The sequence below is a fragment of the Centruroides vittatus genome, unplaced genomic scaffold (assembly GCF_030686945.1).
Source record: "Centruroides vittatus isolate TY-2023 unplaced genomic scaffold, ASM3068694v2 contig_3063, whole genome shotgun sequence".
Taxonomy (NCBI): domain Eukaryota; kingdom Metazoa; phylum Arthropoda; class Arachnida; order Scorpiones; family Buthidae; genus Centruroides; species Centruroides vittatus.
Genome location: NW_027121966.1, coordinates 282,561 through 299,666, shown reverse-complemented (window position 1 = coordinate 299,666; position 17,106 = coordinate 282,561). Strand labels below are relative to the sequence as shown.

General features: G+C 22.9%; 1 protein-coding gene across 2 annotated transcripts in view; it reads left to right on the top strand.

The window, feature by feature from the left end:
- Positions 1-3,587, top strand: part of LOC136972923 (synaptophysin-like protein 2) — a 47,110-nt gene extending 43,523 nt beyond the window's left edge. The window contains exons 6-7 of one of the 2 annotated variants that reach the window (XR_010880416.1): positions 1,676-2,007; positions 2,556-3,587. Coding sequence is in view for 1 of the 2 variants with exons in the window: in XM_067267582.1 (XP_067123683.1) it covers positions 1,676-1,954 (279 nt within the window). In the remaining variant the exon portion in view is untranslated. Of the gene's footprint in view, positions 1-1,675; positions 2,461-2,555 lie in introns of those variants that run through there. The other variant, XM_067267582.1, reaches the window with a different exon arrangement.
- The last annotated feature ends 13,519 nt before the right edge of the window (positions 3,588-17,106 follow it).

The window sequence follows — 17,106 nt, the reverse complement described above, 5'->3', positions numbered from 1 at the left end:
CTTGAGTGACAATTATTTAACTTTTATTTTCATTCAGATATGATAAATGTAAGAAAAGAATTCTTTCAGTATGATTGCATGGTGTTTAATGTTATAGGATTGTTCTCTTTAAAGACATTTTTGATAAAAATGCAGATATGTAAATAGGTCAAAATTAAGTTTACAACATTATTTATTGTTTTGCATGTAGAATTGGAAGGGACTAAAGAGCTATTGTAGCCAATAAGTAAAAATAATACAAATTAAATTTAAAAAAAAGCATTTCTATATCTGTTCTTCTGTTTAATTCAATGAATTGATATTCAGGATGATTGATATATATATATATCAAAGGAGATGGTATGCCCTATCTTCTAATGTTCTGATCATTTTTTTTTAAATTCTATTTTATATATTGGGTTGTTTGGAAAGTAATTTCATTTTTTTATTACTAGAGGAATTAGTTGTATTTTTACTAGCCAATTTCATTTTATACCACATTTTCATTATATATTTTGACAACTGACATTTTAAGGCTTATTTGTAAAAATTTTGTTTGATTCTGTACAATTGTTTTTTTTTTTTTTTTTTTTGTGTTCCATCAAATATGGAAAATCAAAAGTGTCATTTTTGGCATATTTTGCTTTTTTATTACCAAAAAATCAAAATAATGTTTAAGCAAGAAAAAAATTGTGGTACATGTATGGAGAAGATGTGTTGAGAAAAAGACAGTGCCAAAACTGGTTCACAAAATTTTGTTCTGGCACTTTCAATATTGAAGATGCACCACATTCTGGATGGCCAGTTGAAGCCAATGAAAACAAAATAAAGGTATTGATTGAAGCAAACTGCCAAATGACAACACGTGAAATCACTAAGAGATTAAATTTGTCAAATTGAACCGTTTATGATGAAATGAATTGGTTTCGTTTCAAAGCTCGATATATGAGTTCCACATGTTCTTAAAGAGAGATGCTCTCTTAGGTGGGATTTTAAAGAAATTTTTTTTGAGCTTCTACCAGACAATTTAGCAATTGATTCAAAAGTGTACTGCCATCGAGTAAACAAATTGAGTAATATCATCAAACAGAAAAGGCCAGAATTGATCAACAAAAAAGGTGTAGTATTTTACCATGATAATGCCAGATCTCACACAAGTTTGGTAACTCATCAGAAACTGTTACAGCTTAGATGCGATGTGCTATCACACCAACCATATTCTCCAGATCAGGCACTTTCAGATTATTACTTGTTCTGGTCTTTACAAAATTTTTTAAACTGTAAGACGTTAACTTGAAATGAAAATGTCAAAAATTACTTGGTTCCATTTTTTGTAAGCAACGATCAAAACTTTTACGAATGTGGAATCGTGCTACTACCAGAAACAATGGCAACAGGTATTTGACCAAAATGGTCAATATATAATTCAATACAATATTTATTTATTATAAAAGAATTTTGTTTTTTTTTCACGGAAAAAATGAAATTACTTTCCGAACAACTCAATAGAATGTAGAAAAATGGTCAATGTAATTTTGAAAATGTTTAATAATAGAATGCAGTTAACTTGGTTATGGATTCTTTTCATGAGATATTAGTAAGAAAACTATACTAGTGTAAGACTTGAAAAAAAATTTTTATTTTAAATATTTATAGTAATGAAATTTGATTCTTATAATGTATTTCTATTTTATAGATATTTGGATTTGCAAATTTTTTCTTGTGGACATCTAGTATGTGGTTTGTATATAAGGAGACATATTTCCACCTTCAACGACAATCACAGATGGGACCAAAATACCCATCACCTCCACAAGATGACTTTGCTCCTAAAATGCAATATCCTAACCAGCAACAATTTGTTCAACAATCACAAATGCCAGGACAACAATATATACAACAAGGATCTAATTTTCAGCCTCAATCTCCTGTTCAACATCAAGATTTGGGACAACCAATTGGTAATAAGTATTAAGAAGGGATATTTTGAATGCAAAAAAGGAAGTTTAAGAAAATTTGGCACAAGAGGTTATCAGATATTTAATAGTATTAATTATAAATTACTTGATTTATCACATTTTGTAAATAATCATTATTATTTAGTAACATATTTCACTACTAACAATAATAAATTAGTATAATAGTTATTTACGATTAACAGAAATGAAGGTATTCAAGTTTTTTTAATTTAGAAGAAAGCATTTATTTTAGAGTTTCTAATGATATATTTAATTGAAAATTTATTTTCATAAAATATAGAACTAATGAAACATAATTTCTGACTTTGTTGAATACATCTTAACAATTTTATTTATATAAACATCAAATTTTCTCTCTGACAATTAAATGAATCACACTATAATAAGAAAAATACAGATCAGAACTTGGCTATTTGAGATTTACTATATTAAATTTATCACTTTGAAATAAATTTCATATTTTAGCATACCATTTAGAATATCAGAAATTAATTTAAAAACTTATGTGAGGTTTTTAAAGTAGGATTAATATATATAAATATTTATCTTTTAAAAGATAAAATATATATATATTTATTTATTTATTTACTTTTGCAGATTTTAGAATAAAATATAAAAGATGGAAAAAATATTAATTTAATAAAATTGAAATATTTGTTTTAAATGGAGACAATAAAATATACATATCATTACTGAAATTTATCTGAAATTGTAATAATTTTTTTACAGTACATCTAATACATATTTTAATTGATTTTAGAAAAAAAAATGCTCTAAGTGTCAATCTGTGTATGTATTTATATGTATCAATTTTTGCATTCTTTTGAATATGTATAAGTTTTGTTTACTTATTTAATAATTCTGTGAATGAGTTATGATATATTAAGTTGTTTTTTTAAATGAACATTATAAAGAAATGTTCATAATCATATAGTATTTATCTGAGATTTTATATTAGTTATTCAAAAGTATATAGAATTTTACCTATAAATTATTTTAATATATTTGTTGTCGAAGTACAGATCTGAAAGATGGCACACACTGATAGTCAGACAATTTTAATTTAATATCTATCTATAAATATTTATAAATAATATTACTAAATTATTTTTCTCATTAGTTAACAAAATATTGTTACTGGAACAGTTTTGTTGACTAATAATAATAGATTGAGAAGTTTATATCAGTGTTTTTCAACCTTTTTCTTATCACAGACCAGTAAAATTATGTTATAATTTTATGTGGACCAGTAATTATCATCAACTATAAATTATGCTTGTATATGCTTATTTAGAGTTACTGTACATAACAAAGTATCTGCAGTAGCTCTAGATTACTGCTGAATTATCACCTGTAATCAATTGTGCCCCAGCATAAGTATTATCAAGTAATTTTTTGCAGATTGGTGAAATGTTTTCATCGACTGGTAGTTGAAAAACACTGGTTTATATGACCAATTATGAAATTCTTCAGATAGCATGAAAAAGACATTCAATGAAATATATTTTATGCCAGAAATTTTGATTATTTGGTAAATTATTTTATATCACTGAGTTTAATTTAAATATTAAAATAAAAAATAGAGTTAGTTTGATTTAATTTCTGTTTCATTCACTACTGATGAATACTGATTTTAAATTTACAAGTTATTTTTAATAAAAATTCTTTTTGTATGAGTTGTTCTTAATCTACTTGTTCAGTGTTTTATATAATATATAAAGCACTGTACTATTCTCGTTTTTAACTAGCACATATAATCAATATATTAAATACTTTTAACTTTATCAATTGTTGATTAATTTTTAAAACAGTTTTAAGCATAGACAAGAATTGAATTTTATTTTCATACTAATATAATAAGATGATAAGATTAGCTAGAAGGAAAACAATTGAAATTTTTTCTAGCAGGCAGATAAGAATTCACATCAATTTCTGGATTATTTAATTTCTGAAATATATTTGATATAGATTAATATCTTTATAAATTGTTTTTTAGACAAACAAATCGTGCCATTAAAAATCTAAATGGGAATATCTACTTAAAACTTTATTTTGTGATAGCTTTTATAATCTAAAAAATACTTAATATATTGTTTTCTAATAATTACATTTGCAATAATTATAAATTTTTTTGTATATATAATTTCTAATTGCGTTTTAAACCAATAAAAAGAATTGAATTACCAAATAATATCAATGGACATGAATCTAAAAATATATATTAGAACTATTAAAGATGATGTAGCAGTGTTGAATTATTTTATGTCAATGTGTGTATGCATATGTACAAGGTCATATGTACATAATACTGTATACTATACTTTTCTAGATGAAATAGTAATGATATATTGTATTTATAAGATCAAGAATACAAACTAGTTTATCTGATTGTTAATGAGAAATCAAAATATAATTAAAGAAATAAATATATAAATTTGATTATTGATTAAGAAATATATACTTTATTTGTAATTTTTTCTAGATACAATTTTCTAAATATAAAATGCTTTTTTCTAGATACAATTTCCTTTAAAATTCTATTTGATGTATATTTTCTATATATTATATTTACTGTTTTCATTTCCAAACAAATATGAATGAGCAACAATTAATTTTTATTATAACAGATATCAAATATCGGTATTAGAATTTTGGCATGTTTGAACAGACTTGAATTTATTTATTTATTTATTTTTTTATAAACTGATGATAATAAAAATAGCAAGTACAAACTGAAACAAAATTAATTTGATATTGAAAAATAAGTGTGTACAAAACTTGTTTAGCATTCCCAAATGAGATGCAAGGTTGTAATGCCAAATTTGATAAGCAAATCAAATAATGCAAACAAAGAATGAACATTGCAGAATTTAAATTTTTCCAATTTAAAAGAATAAAAGATCCATTAGACGTAAGGTTTTTCACATTTCTGAAATTTGTGTTATATATCACTAGATATTTGTTGGTTAAATTATTACAACAAAAATTGACAGAAAAAGTTTAAATGAGAAAAGTCTTTACATTTTACTTTTATTTTTAAAATGTAGTCATCTTGCTATGATTAAGTTTATAACAACATGTAGATTATATATTTTGTGTAATAATATCCACAGATTAAATCTGTCATAATAAACAAAACATTTTATAGTGTGTTTTCAAATTTAAAGTTCAGAATAATCATAAATGTGATGTTAAATTCCTAACAAAATATATTTATTCACAAATATTGTTTACAAAAGAAAAATTTCTCAAAAAATTACAAATGAAAATTACTAGAGCATTACCATTCTTAATATTATATTAAAAATACTTGTAACAACTGTTTTACATATATGATTATCAAAAATGCAAGCTGTTATCAATATAATCTACTAGCTATGATTATATTTTATCAGTATCTTAAAAATGACACATCTTTTTTATTCAGATGATGATGAAACATTTTAATGAAATATTAATTTAGATGATATTTTCAACTAAATTTTGAACTATTTTATACACAATTTTACAAAGATTACAAAAATTATATTTTTGTTAAGTTGTTATAAATTTGTTTATGCTTAATTATTAAAATAATAATGAAAAGGAATATAAATTATAAATAATTAAAATTATTTAAAATTATAAATAGTTTAATACCTTCATGATCATTTTATTGAAAATATTGTATACAATTTAAATTAATTAAATATTATAAATATACATATAATTACATATTATAAATATGTATAAAGTATATAAAGGAAGTTGGAGGTGCCATTATAAAAAAAAGGTTATAAAACACTGGTTTAATGTGTCTTTGTGCTAATACAAATACTGTTTGTTTTGTGCAAAGACTTGTTGAATTGTGCTTAAATTCTTTTTTTAATCTTGCATACATACTGAATAGGTATCACTTAAGATGAGTATTTGAATATTTTGGTTAATTCCTACCTCAAGCAGACTAACCTAATGGATGTTATAAGTCAATATGAAAATAACTTCTTCTACTTTGATATTCTACATAGTTTTTTTTCTAAAATATTGAAGTCCTATTTTACTTTATCAGATTTGAAGCATAAATGAGCAAGTCTTCTCTAGTACAAATCTAATAATAAATTATCTTTTTAGTTGTCTTTCATTTGGATTTCTATTCCCTTCAAACTTTACTGGTGAATCAAATTAAGAAAAAGTATAGTAGTATTTATTTTATAGATTATTATTGTATGAATTTAAAAAATATATATATGAACAGAATACTTTCATTTTCTGAGAATGTTAAGGTATAGAAACTTTTTAGTGAAATATTCAATATTCTGATTTAAAGCCTGCATATGCATAAATGACAATTTTTATGATATATAATGTATAAAGTACAGTACATACAAAAATTGACACATTCACTCAAAATATTTTTCTCTAAATTATCATTAAACAGATCAGTTATGTCAGATTATTGCTGTAATTATTTAAAATGATTGTTTTTAAATATTAAATTATAAATTTCAGCTTTTATTTGTGTAATATGATGATAAAAATAGAAACTTCATAGATTATAAATTGCTAACACCTGCAATTATCATGTTGTCTTTGAATGTTAACAGGAACTAAACTCAGTAAACAGCAAAACTAAACACATGAATGAGTAAATGGTCAAAAAGTTATTTAAGAAATATGCTTCTGTAATAATCATTTAGCAATTTTCTGTTGAGTACAGTATAATTCATCCATTTTCATAGGAAGTATACTTTAATTAAAATCTCAACTATTCAATTAATATATAATGACAATCAAATCAATATGATTAAATAAAATATATTAAATGCATAATTGTTCAATTAAAAAATATAAAGAAAAAATTTCATTGTTTAGCAATACATATATGCCTGTGTTGTACAACGAATTTTGTTTCCAACTAATCATGAAATTGAAATTAGGAAGATTGTATTAAGGCTTTGCAGAACAACTTCAAATCTGGAGTTTTTAACCATATTCTACTAATGTTCTATGATTTAAAATAGTGTTTGTTTTTATGTATTGTCATGTTCAATTAAGAAATTGAAGTTTATTCAGTGTTGAAAAGTTATATTTTAGTTATATACTTAAATCATTTATATAGAATTAAATTGGACAAACGTTATAAAGTAACTTTTTTTTTATCATAATTAGTGTGACCGAAATATTTCTTTTTAATATTAATTTCATTTGACACTTCAGTTGAAGCTTTAATACTTTATCAATGTTCTGTACATCTGATTTATTATATCTAAGTTGCTATAATTATTATTATTATTATTTTGCAAAAATAGATGAGGGTAGCAATTGTAATCATAAAGTATAAAAAATGTATCATTTCTGTGAGTGAAATTTAGTTAGTTAACAGGCAAGAAGAAATGAAAAGTTTTTGATCATTTTGGAAGACTAATTCAACATAACATTTGAATAAAACACACACAAAATATATTTGCAACTTGTTAGCTATCTTAATCTCTAGAAATATTTTTCTAGAAATTAAGATATTGAGCATTTAAAAAGTTTTCCTTTCATTGAAGATGGGCATGTATATATTTTTATAATCTAATATGTTTTTTGATATATAGAATCTTATTTTTTCTCTTTAAATGAGAATAAGACTACATATTTTTTTACTTGAATTAATTATATTAGAATGTATAACATATTGTTACTTTGTATGAAACAATTCAGGCAGAGTTAATAAAAACTCAGTTCTTAAACATTGTTAAACCCACTGTTAAACAGTAGAAAGTTTATTAATAAGAACATACAAAGAATTTCATCTGAACTAATTAAGCTTCTGCAACTGATAATTTTTAATTTGAAAAAAATTATTATAAATTGTTTTTGTCTGCTTTGATCAACCATCATCAGGTTCAAAAAAAAAGATGCAGTTATATATGCTATGCAGTTTTCTTTACAAATCTGATAATCTGATGTTGATTAATCCAAAGTGGTACAAAATGTTAATTTGTAATTTCTTGCTGGATTAAAAACTGTTGGTTTTAGATTCATTTATTCTGGTTACAATCTATGTTAATATCATTTAGTTAATAACAACAAATGTTAAGATAAATCTATTTCAATAGAAACCAATAGAACATAGTTTTAATATTTCAAGATTTTAAAACTATATTTTTTTTTTAATGGTAACTGAGGAAGCCTAGTTAATTTAGCTATTCTTAATATGTTTATTTTTTATTAAAATTTCTATTGCTTAACATTGTAATTGACTTTTTAATAAGTACTTTAAAGCAATATGCAGGTAAATCTATGATTCTAATTCAAGCTTAAAAACAAAGGCAAAATTTTTTATTTTGTTTGTTTTTAAAATAATAAAGATTGAATAAGATTTAAAAACAAAAAGTATTTAAAACGTATTTCACTTTTTTCTTATTAAATGTTTGCATTTATAGTCTTACAAATTTACAGAAAAAAAATTCATTTTTAAGTAAACAATAAAATGTTTAGCTGATTGTTTTAATTTTGTAATGTACTATTTTTTCCATTTCTGTTTTGTTTTATTGAAAAATATTTGTTTAAATCAGTTATGAAATTTAATTAATGAGAAAATATATCAATTTTCTGCACATCTATTTTTTTTTCAAATATAAAAATGATAGAAACTAATAAATTTGAAAACTCAACAAAACTGAAAATAATAGAAATATTTGAAACAGTGATAATTTGATTATTTAAATTTTTCATTTTAAGCATGGATATAATAACTGAAGTAACTTTTTAATTATTAAAAAGTTTATTTGTTGTTTTATTTTGTATATTCAAATTCAGTTTGAAATTTGAAAGTTATTGGGAAAGTCAGTGGATAATGTCTCTTGTCATAATTTGATAAATCTGAGTACTGAGGTGATGGATAAGAATGATGAAAACACCAAGGAAATCATTCTGTACTTTTTTTTTAACTTGAACACAACTTACTTTTTCAAATACACAAATTAAACTGAATTTGATTAATACAAAGTGACATATCACCTACATTGAAATGACTTGCATTTCGGTTATTACTGTTAGGCACTAGATAAGACATGACATGACAACAATAGGGCATTTGATTTTCCATTTCTTGTCTTCAAGGTAACCACTTGAACACATCTACCATTGTGAATCTCTTCAGTATATGTAATAATTTATTAAATTCTGTATGTGTATGATAAGCTTTGATGTAATAATCACTGAAGATTAATCACAATTGCATTTTATTTTCTGTTTTAGAGACAATTTTATTAAAAATTAGATTATATATCACAATTTTATTCATTGCTTTTTCATGTGTTAAAATTACAAGTATTTTATTTTATTGAAAAGTTATAGCTTTGATATAACTTAGGTTTTGTTTTTGTATTAATCTAACAAATTGTTTTTATTCTTTATGAATATTTTCAAATTAAATTTTTAAATTTTTTGATTAAAAACTATACTGTAAGTAATAATAGTTGATAAGGACAACTTTTTAGAATTATTATACAAACAGAAAAGGATTTAATAATTTAAATAAAAATAATGCCTAACATATATACTATACTGATAACTAATATGTTATAGTATAATCTTATCAATTCAACTACAGTAGAGCGTCGAAAAGTGGAACCAATTGGGGACTAGGGTCCTTCCAGTTAATGATTTGTTCCAGTTTCCGACTTTGTACGAAAAAATACATTAACCTGTCCGATGTTCAAATTTTTCTCCGTTGCGTGTCGCTTCGTGTTGAATTTTCGTCGATTTTAAGCCTAACGAAAATTTTTATAATAATCATCGAGGCTATCGTATCGTTAAAAATTATTTCTGCATTTTGTACAAACAAAATAAATATATTAAAGAATATAAAAAAACATGAAAATTATACTTTAGAAGTAAATTTAGTATCAAAAACATTCGATTCAGTACGACACAGTCCGACTGAAAATCGTTCCACTTTCCGGCCATTCCACTTACCGACGTTCCACTTATCGACGCTCTACTGTATTTTAATGAAATAAAGTACTTTAATAAGGAAATAGAGGAAAACTTTTCTTTTTAACTAACCTTTATTTACATTCTTGTAATAAAAAATTTAAACAAGTATTTGCAGAATTACTCTTAATTATTTACCATCCGAAAGATGCCTGATCTGATGTAATCTTTTGAAAATATTTTTTCTCTGTTTTTTCATTATGTACATTTATATACTTTTTCTTCACAACAAACTTTGATACTGTATAGCTGTTGAAGAGAATCTTCTACTTTTATGAAATCAGAATGAATAATCTAATTCTATTTTATTAATTTAGTCTTAGATAGTGATTCATTATTTTTCTTTATTCAGGTATGAGAATTGAGATCATTATAGATTTTACAGTACAGCACTTAAATGTGTATAAGTCAATTTTTGAGATGATATTACTAATTTTTAATGATTTTATGTGAATGAAAGACCTAATTAAATCCATATATATATGAAAATATATACTAACATATGTAATTATTATTAATATAATTAGTCAATTGAAATTAATTTTGATAAAGTTAATATCTTAGCAGATTTTGTCAATTTATTTCAAACGCTTGTGCAGGTTTATAAAATTATATTGTCAGAAGTTCAAAGCATTTAAATTAATTTTTCCATATAAGTAATTAAATAAGCATATTTAATACAATTTAATCTATATATACAGAATATGCTAATTGTACAAATAGTTATGCTCTAGAGTTTATAAACAATTATTTATTACAAATTATATTGAAAATGAATTGTATTACTTGTAATGTATTATGTATTACCAGCAATTAATGGGCATTGATTATACAGGATGAGAATAATCTTTCCTTTATAAAATTTTAATACAAAAAAACTATTAGTTACAATGAACAGATTTTACCAAAATGTAAGTCAAGATAAAGTTGTTTTTGACATTTTAATAAGCTTCCACATGTGCATTCTTTGTAATCCTGAGTATATCTAATTGATATTCAATTTTTTTGCAAAGCTTTTTCCAACATCTCCTCAGAGATGAAGCAGTAGCATCTGTTATCGTTCTCTTCCTAAGTGTGTCAATATCAGGTATATATGATGAATAAACTGTCCTTGACATAGACCCACAGGAAAAAAACCAAAATATGTCTGACAATTGTGTTGGCCAGGATATCCATCTCTCAAAAAATGTGGCATTCAGAAAGTCTTAAACACTTAATTTCCAACATGGTGATGCACCATCTTGTTGGAAAATCACTGGAGGATTTAACTGGTTCACTTAAGGTGCTACTATAAGCCCAATATGTCTAGGTATACAATAATTGCTATTGTTGATTCTGCAAAGAAGGAAACAGGGGGAAAGGAAATGGGAATGGGGAAAAAGTTAAAATGTTCCTTTATCTGTAGGTGCAAACTGAACACTTAACTTTAACAAATTTTTAAAAAAAAAAAAAAAAACAATTTAGAAGGGGAAAGTCTTTTTGCTTACCCTGTATATTATAAATTTTAACAAAACACTTTCATTGTATTCATTGTTTTTAAACATTTATGACAAACAGCATAAATTTTTAAATTTAAATAAATTATTTTTCTGAAATGCTATTTCTTAACTTGCTAAAGTATTTTGGATGAATTAAAACTAATTAATAAATCATTAAATATATTAAATCAATACTAGCTTTGCATAGTATAGTATAACTTAGTTTCATAAATGATAAGCAATTTCTTGGAATATATTTCAGTGTTGGATGATGAAAAATATAAAGGGAGACAACTTTATGAATGTTGCTTCATTGTATATGAAATTTATAATGGAAATAAAAACTTACTGTTGCATGTTTTGCAGCCTATCACATTTTTTTGTTTTTATGATAAAATATTCAAAGTACTTTTAACAAAGGTTTATTAAGAAAAATATAGCCTGAGGTATTGTCAAGTCACCTCATACCACCATCTGGCCTTGGTATATGAACATTATCAAGAGAGTAAATAAAAGATGAAATGATTAATTGAAACAATCTCTCAACACTATTGCATAATTACTAAATAACATTTTAATGTAAAATAAGTAAACTTAGTAAAGATGCATACTAAGTTGTTGTTACATTAAAATATGAAAAGAAATTACTTCGTAAGCATTGATCAGAATCTAAACTTGTGTAATTTTCTGGAATTCAGATTTAAAAAAAAAACTGTGTATAAAAATGAACTGCTGGTTATAATGAATTCAAATATGTTTTTATTAGTTGTAATGGGAATAAAATAAAAATTAAAACTAATTGATATAAGATATGGAATAAATATTAACTGAATCTAATCTTAAAAATATGCACTGGTATATTACTGTAATAATTATAATTAACTATAGTAAGGACACTAGTATCTTTCAAAATATTGAAAAGTGAATCTAGCTATTTTTAACCAAAATAGAAAGATATAAAATAATGTAATTAATTATGATATATATTATATATCACTGCCATATGTTTTACAGATTATGGTAAAATCACTGATTATTCTATCTTTAAATATGCTAGATTATTACATTCACATTTGTTTTAGAAATAAAGCTTTGTTAAACTATTTGGAAAGAAAGAATAATAAAATAAATGTTATCCTTAATTTAAAGAATTAAAATTATTTTAATAGCTTTAATATAGATTATAATATATATATATTATATATATATATATATCTTAAGAACTGTTCAAAACATTTTAAACAGTTGTTTGATATAACTGGAATTTTATTTAATGTTTCAGTTCTTCAAAGTAAAGCTCTAATTTATTTTATTGTTCCACTGTTTAATGAAAAAGTTAGCTCTTTTCATTGTAATTGAAGTTAATTAAAAAAAAATTGAAAAACTTGATCACTTAATTAGAAATAAGTATAAATTTATAAATAAATAATAAAAATTTATCTACTTGTTAAAATAAGACTATTGTTAAAAAAGAAAACTTAATTGAAATGATTGATCGATCAAATAAATAATCATAATATGGTTTTATTCTGATTCATTTAAATGTGTTTATGGCAAAGAAACTGAATTTGAAAGATAAAATTTATTTCAGTTCAAAATTGTAGTTAAAAACTTTGTATCCCAATTATAAATTTAATTTGCTTGATAAATATTTATATATATTCCATGCAATTTTGTTTTAGCAAAATAAATTTTTATGTTTCAAATTATATTTAATTTTAAAATTTGCTTAATAATGTTTTCTTCTAATAAGATACACTATATTTTATTAAAGAAAACAAAAACATTAAAAAAAGATTTTAATTTCTTAATTAAATATAATTAATAAATTTTAAAAATTTAAATGTAAATTTTTATTCATAAAAATCTCTCTACATAATTGTTTCTATAGATTTTTGATTCCATATAATTTTTTGTTAATCCATTTTTAAAATATAAATTCATTACTAACTTAATTTAAATAATTTCTTTATATATTATGTATTTTATTAGATTCAAATTCAATTCACAGAAACTTCATTATCATTTAAATATTGTTTTCTGCTGCTAGTTCTACCTCTGAAACTTTAACTACCTCTTGTGTCATAAATATAAATTAAGAATAATATATATATATATATAAAATATGAATGTGAAAACACATAACAAAGTACAAATAATTAATGTAACATATTTTTATAATAAGTTTATACTTAAATTTTATTTCTCATATACAACTTGTTTGTTGTTGATAACTTTAATCTTTCAATGATATATAATTTTTTCATTTATATGTTTTGTTGTTGTAATAAAAATACTAAATATCATTTAATCCAGTTTAATTTTAAGTTGAGGACTTTTTCAAAATTATTAGTACTGACAAAAAACCATAAATTTTTTGTGAATATTTATTATATATATATTATAAAAGTTGTTTTTAGTAAAGTTTCAATTACTGTATAAACAGTATTATAAAATTACAAGCACAAAATTTTACTCTCATATTTTATAAAATATAAAATTACTTCTAGATAATTAAATCTAGAGACTGAAAAATTTTGTTAACACTCAAAATTCTTTTTTAATATATATGTAATATTATGTTTTTTTGTTTTACTTAATGTAAATTATTAGTACATAAAAATAAATGAATTAAAAAAAAAATTAATATTACATAAAAGTATTGAAAATATTTAAACTTCTTTGATTAAATAATTTAGGAATAAAAGTGATATAGTATTTTTATATTATAAAATAAAATGAGATTAAAATCTTATATTGAAATATATATTAAATTGCATGCATTTGGATTCTGTGTAAATTACATTTTATTTGCAAGAATTTTAATAATTTTGATCTCTATTGTTTTCAATTTATATGAATGCTGATTTCCAATTATTTCTAAATGCATTAAGATTGAATTGATATTTAAGAAATTTGAATGTCAGAAAAATTGGAAATCACCGTTGTTGTTAATTTTGTGCCATAAAAAAAATTAAATTATATAATGCCGAGAGTTTACGGATGGTCAGTTCAAAGAAAACTGGATATACTATTTTAGGACCATGTTTGCCACCTAAAATTGTTTTGCTAGTGCCTTTTTAGATGAACTTATTATTTTTACTTATATTTCCCAATTTTAACTTACATCTAACATAGTAGCAATATTAAGAACAGAAGATATTAATGAAAATACATCAGTATAATTTAAAAATTATATGTGTAATAAACAAGTTATTATTAGCTTCTAGATCACTGGTACATATGTTTAGGCATTTGGTGGTGCTATTAATAGGGATGTGCTGTCACAAGCATTAATTATCCACAACATAACCATGTAGCACAACACACTGTGTTGCAAGCTGTCTTCCATTTGTCCAAAGTAGCCACAATATCAGCTATGGGGATTATTTGTTTTCTGTCACATAGACTGTTGTTGTGGCAATTTTAAGTGTTGTCTATAGTTCATGTTGCAATGACTGAAAATGACAGGGAATTATATATAAATAAATTGTATAGTTTACAATTTCACATGCATGTTTTGAATTAGACTTGCACTGTTGACAAGTCTGCATGTGTATTTTAAGAACATTATAACCAATTCATGTTTGCCATAAGGCATCCACAATATAGTAATAGATGTGTGCAAATTTTTCGATCAACATAATGTGTTTAAATACAATGTGGCTATTTCTATGAAGATTTTTAATTGCTTTTAATAAATTATTGCTATATCTATTCATCCTTCAAATGTATAACTATATTTTAAATTTATATAGTACTTTAATGCAAAATAATATATAAATTATTTGAAGTATTTGGAACTGTCTTTTGCCACAAAAGAACTACTGTACTAAAAGTATTTTGAATGGAATACAATAATTATGAAATTTTATATACCAGAAATTATTTTAATTTGAAAAGTGAACTTAAAAAATAATTCTCAGAAAGTCAATTTATTTAAATGACCAGAGTACAATGCAAAATAGCAATAGTAAAATAGCAGTTTAAAATTTTTTAGGTAAAATAATTAATACAAAAAAGATACAATTTACATTTATATTATTTATTTTTAAAGTTTTTTGTGACAACTTTTCCACTAGTAAATAATTTATATCATAGTGTTAAATCCTTTAAATAAGTTTCAATTTAAAAATAGTTTTTGAGAAACTTTTGATTAAAATTGTTATATGAAAATCAAATTTAAATGTTTACATGAATGTATGAATTGTTAAATTTGTTTCTAGATCAGTGTTTCTCAAATTCTAGGATATTCAGATTAAAATGATTCATCCTAGTTTTTCCCCCATAAAATTTTAGTTTTATAAGCTACTTAAAAGATAATTTTGTAATGTTATATACATTTTATGGATCATTTGTTTCATACATCATTTAGGTTATTTCAAAATTCTCTTTTGTTATAATAGAATAAATGAAATAGCATAGAAAATATTTTACAGGTGAATCACTTTTCCTGTAAAATGTTTTCTATGCTATTTGACATAATTTTTAGTTGCTTGTACAATAAAATAATGATACTCTAGTAATTCATTAAAACATATTTTATAGTCTTTTCTACCATACTTCTATTTTTTTTTTTATTATTACTAATTTAATCAGCAAATATTTGATTTCCTTGAATTAGTTAATTAGTATTTGATAATTTGTATATTTGTTTCGTATAGAGTAAGTAATCCAGCACAGAGAGAAAAATTAATTGAAATGTCTATCTTCAACCACTCATAAATTACTTAGTGGTTCAAAGGTTTGTTACAAATGCACAAATAAAAATTTTATAAATTAACTTTTTTTTTCTTATAATTTTAAAAATGAATCATTATTATTTACATATTTTATATTTTGGAAAAAATGAAAATAAAGAAATTATTTAAAAAATATGTTACTGTTGTTATTGGGGTAGACATGTTTTTTTAATATAAAAATTATTCATTATATGGAAGAATATGATGAATGAAATCAATTAGATTTGAAAAAGTTCTCAGTGGACTTATTATTATTATTATTACTATCACTTCATAAACTGTTAGAGAACAAAGATATTTTAGTTTGTCTCTTTCTTTCTATTATATTTGAGAAACACTGTTGTAAATATAGATATATAGTTTTTCTTATAACTGTGATGCATTTCACAATTGTGCCAAATGTGTCACTAATTGGCACTGATATTAGATATTTATTTTATAGACAGAATTTCATATATTCAATATTTTATGTATTTTTTTAATCATATTATTACTTGCATTATTTTTTGTAATTACAATTTTTTTCAACATTTATTGTGTTTAAACAAAATTATATAAATGTGTGTGTATACAGTATATATTAGTTATATGGTAAGTTTTAAAAAGTAATTTTTTTAAGTATCTTAAATACATTTAAATCTGTAAAAACTTTTATTTCAAAATGGAAGTTAAGTGATTGTGTATTAAGTATAATAATGCATGCACTCAAAATATTGTTATATTGTAATCAACTTTAGTTGATGAGAAGAGAATATATATATATATATATATATACACAAATTAGTACAATGTATAAAAGTATGTCAATGTTATTTTAGAAACTTTGTGGTCTGATTAGCTGTCATTAAACAAGTTATGCCATGTTATGCTCTTAACTATATTATGAATTGAAAAACTGTTAATGTAACTTATTAGGCTCTATGCATATCCAAGAACTGTATTTGGAACTGAAATTTATTGCAA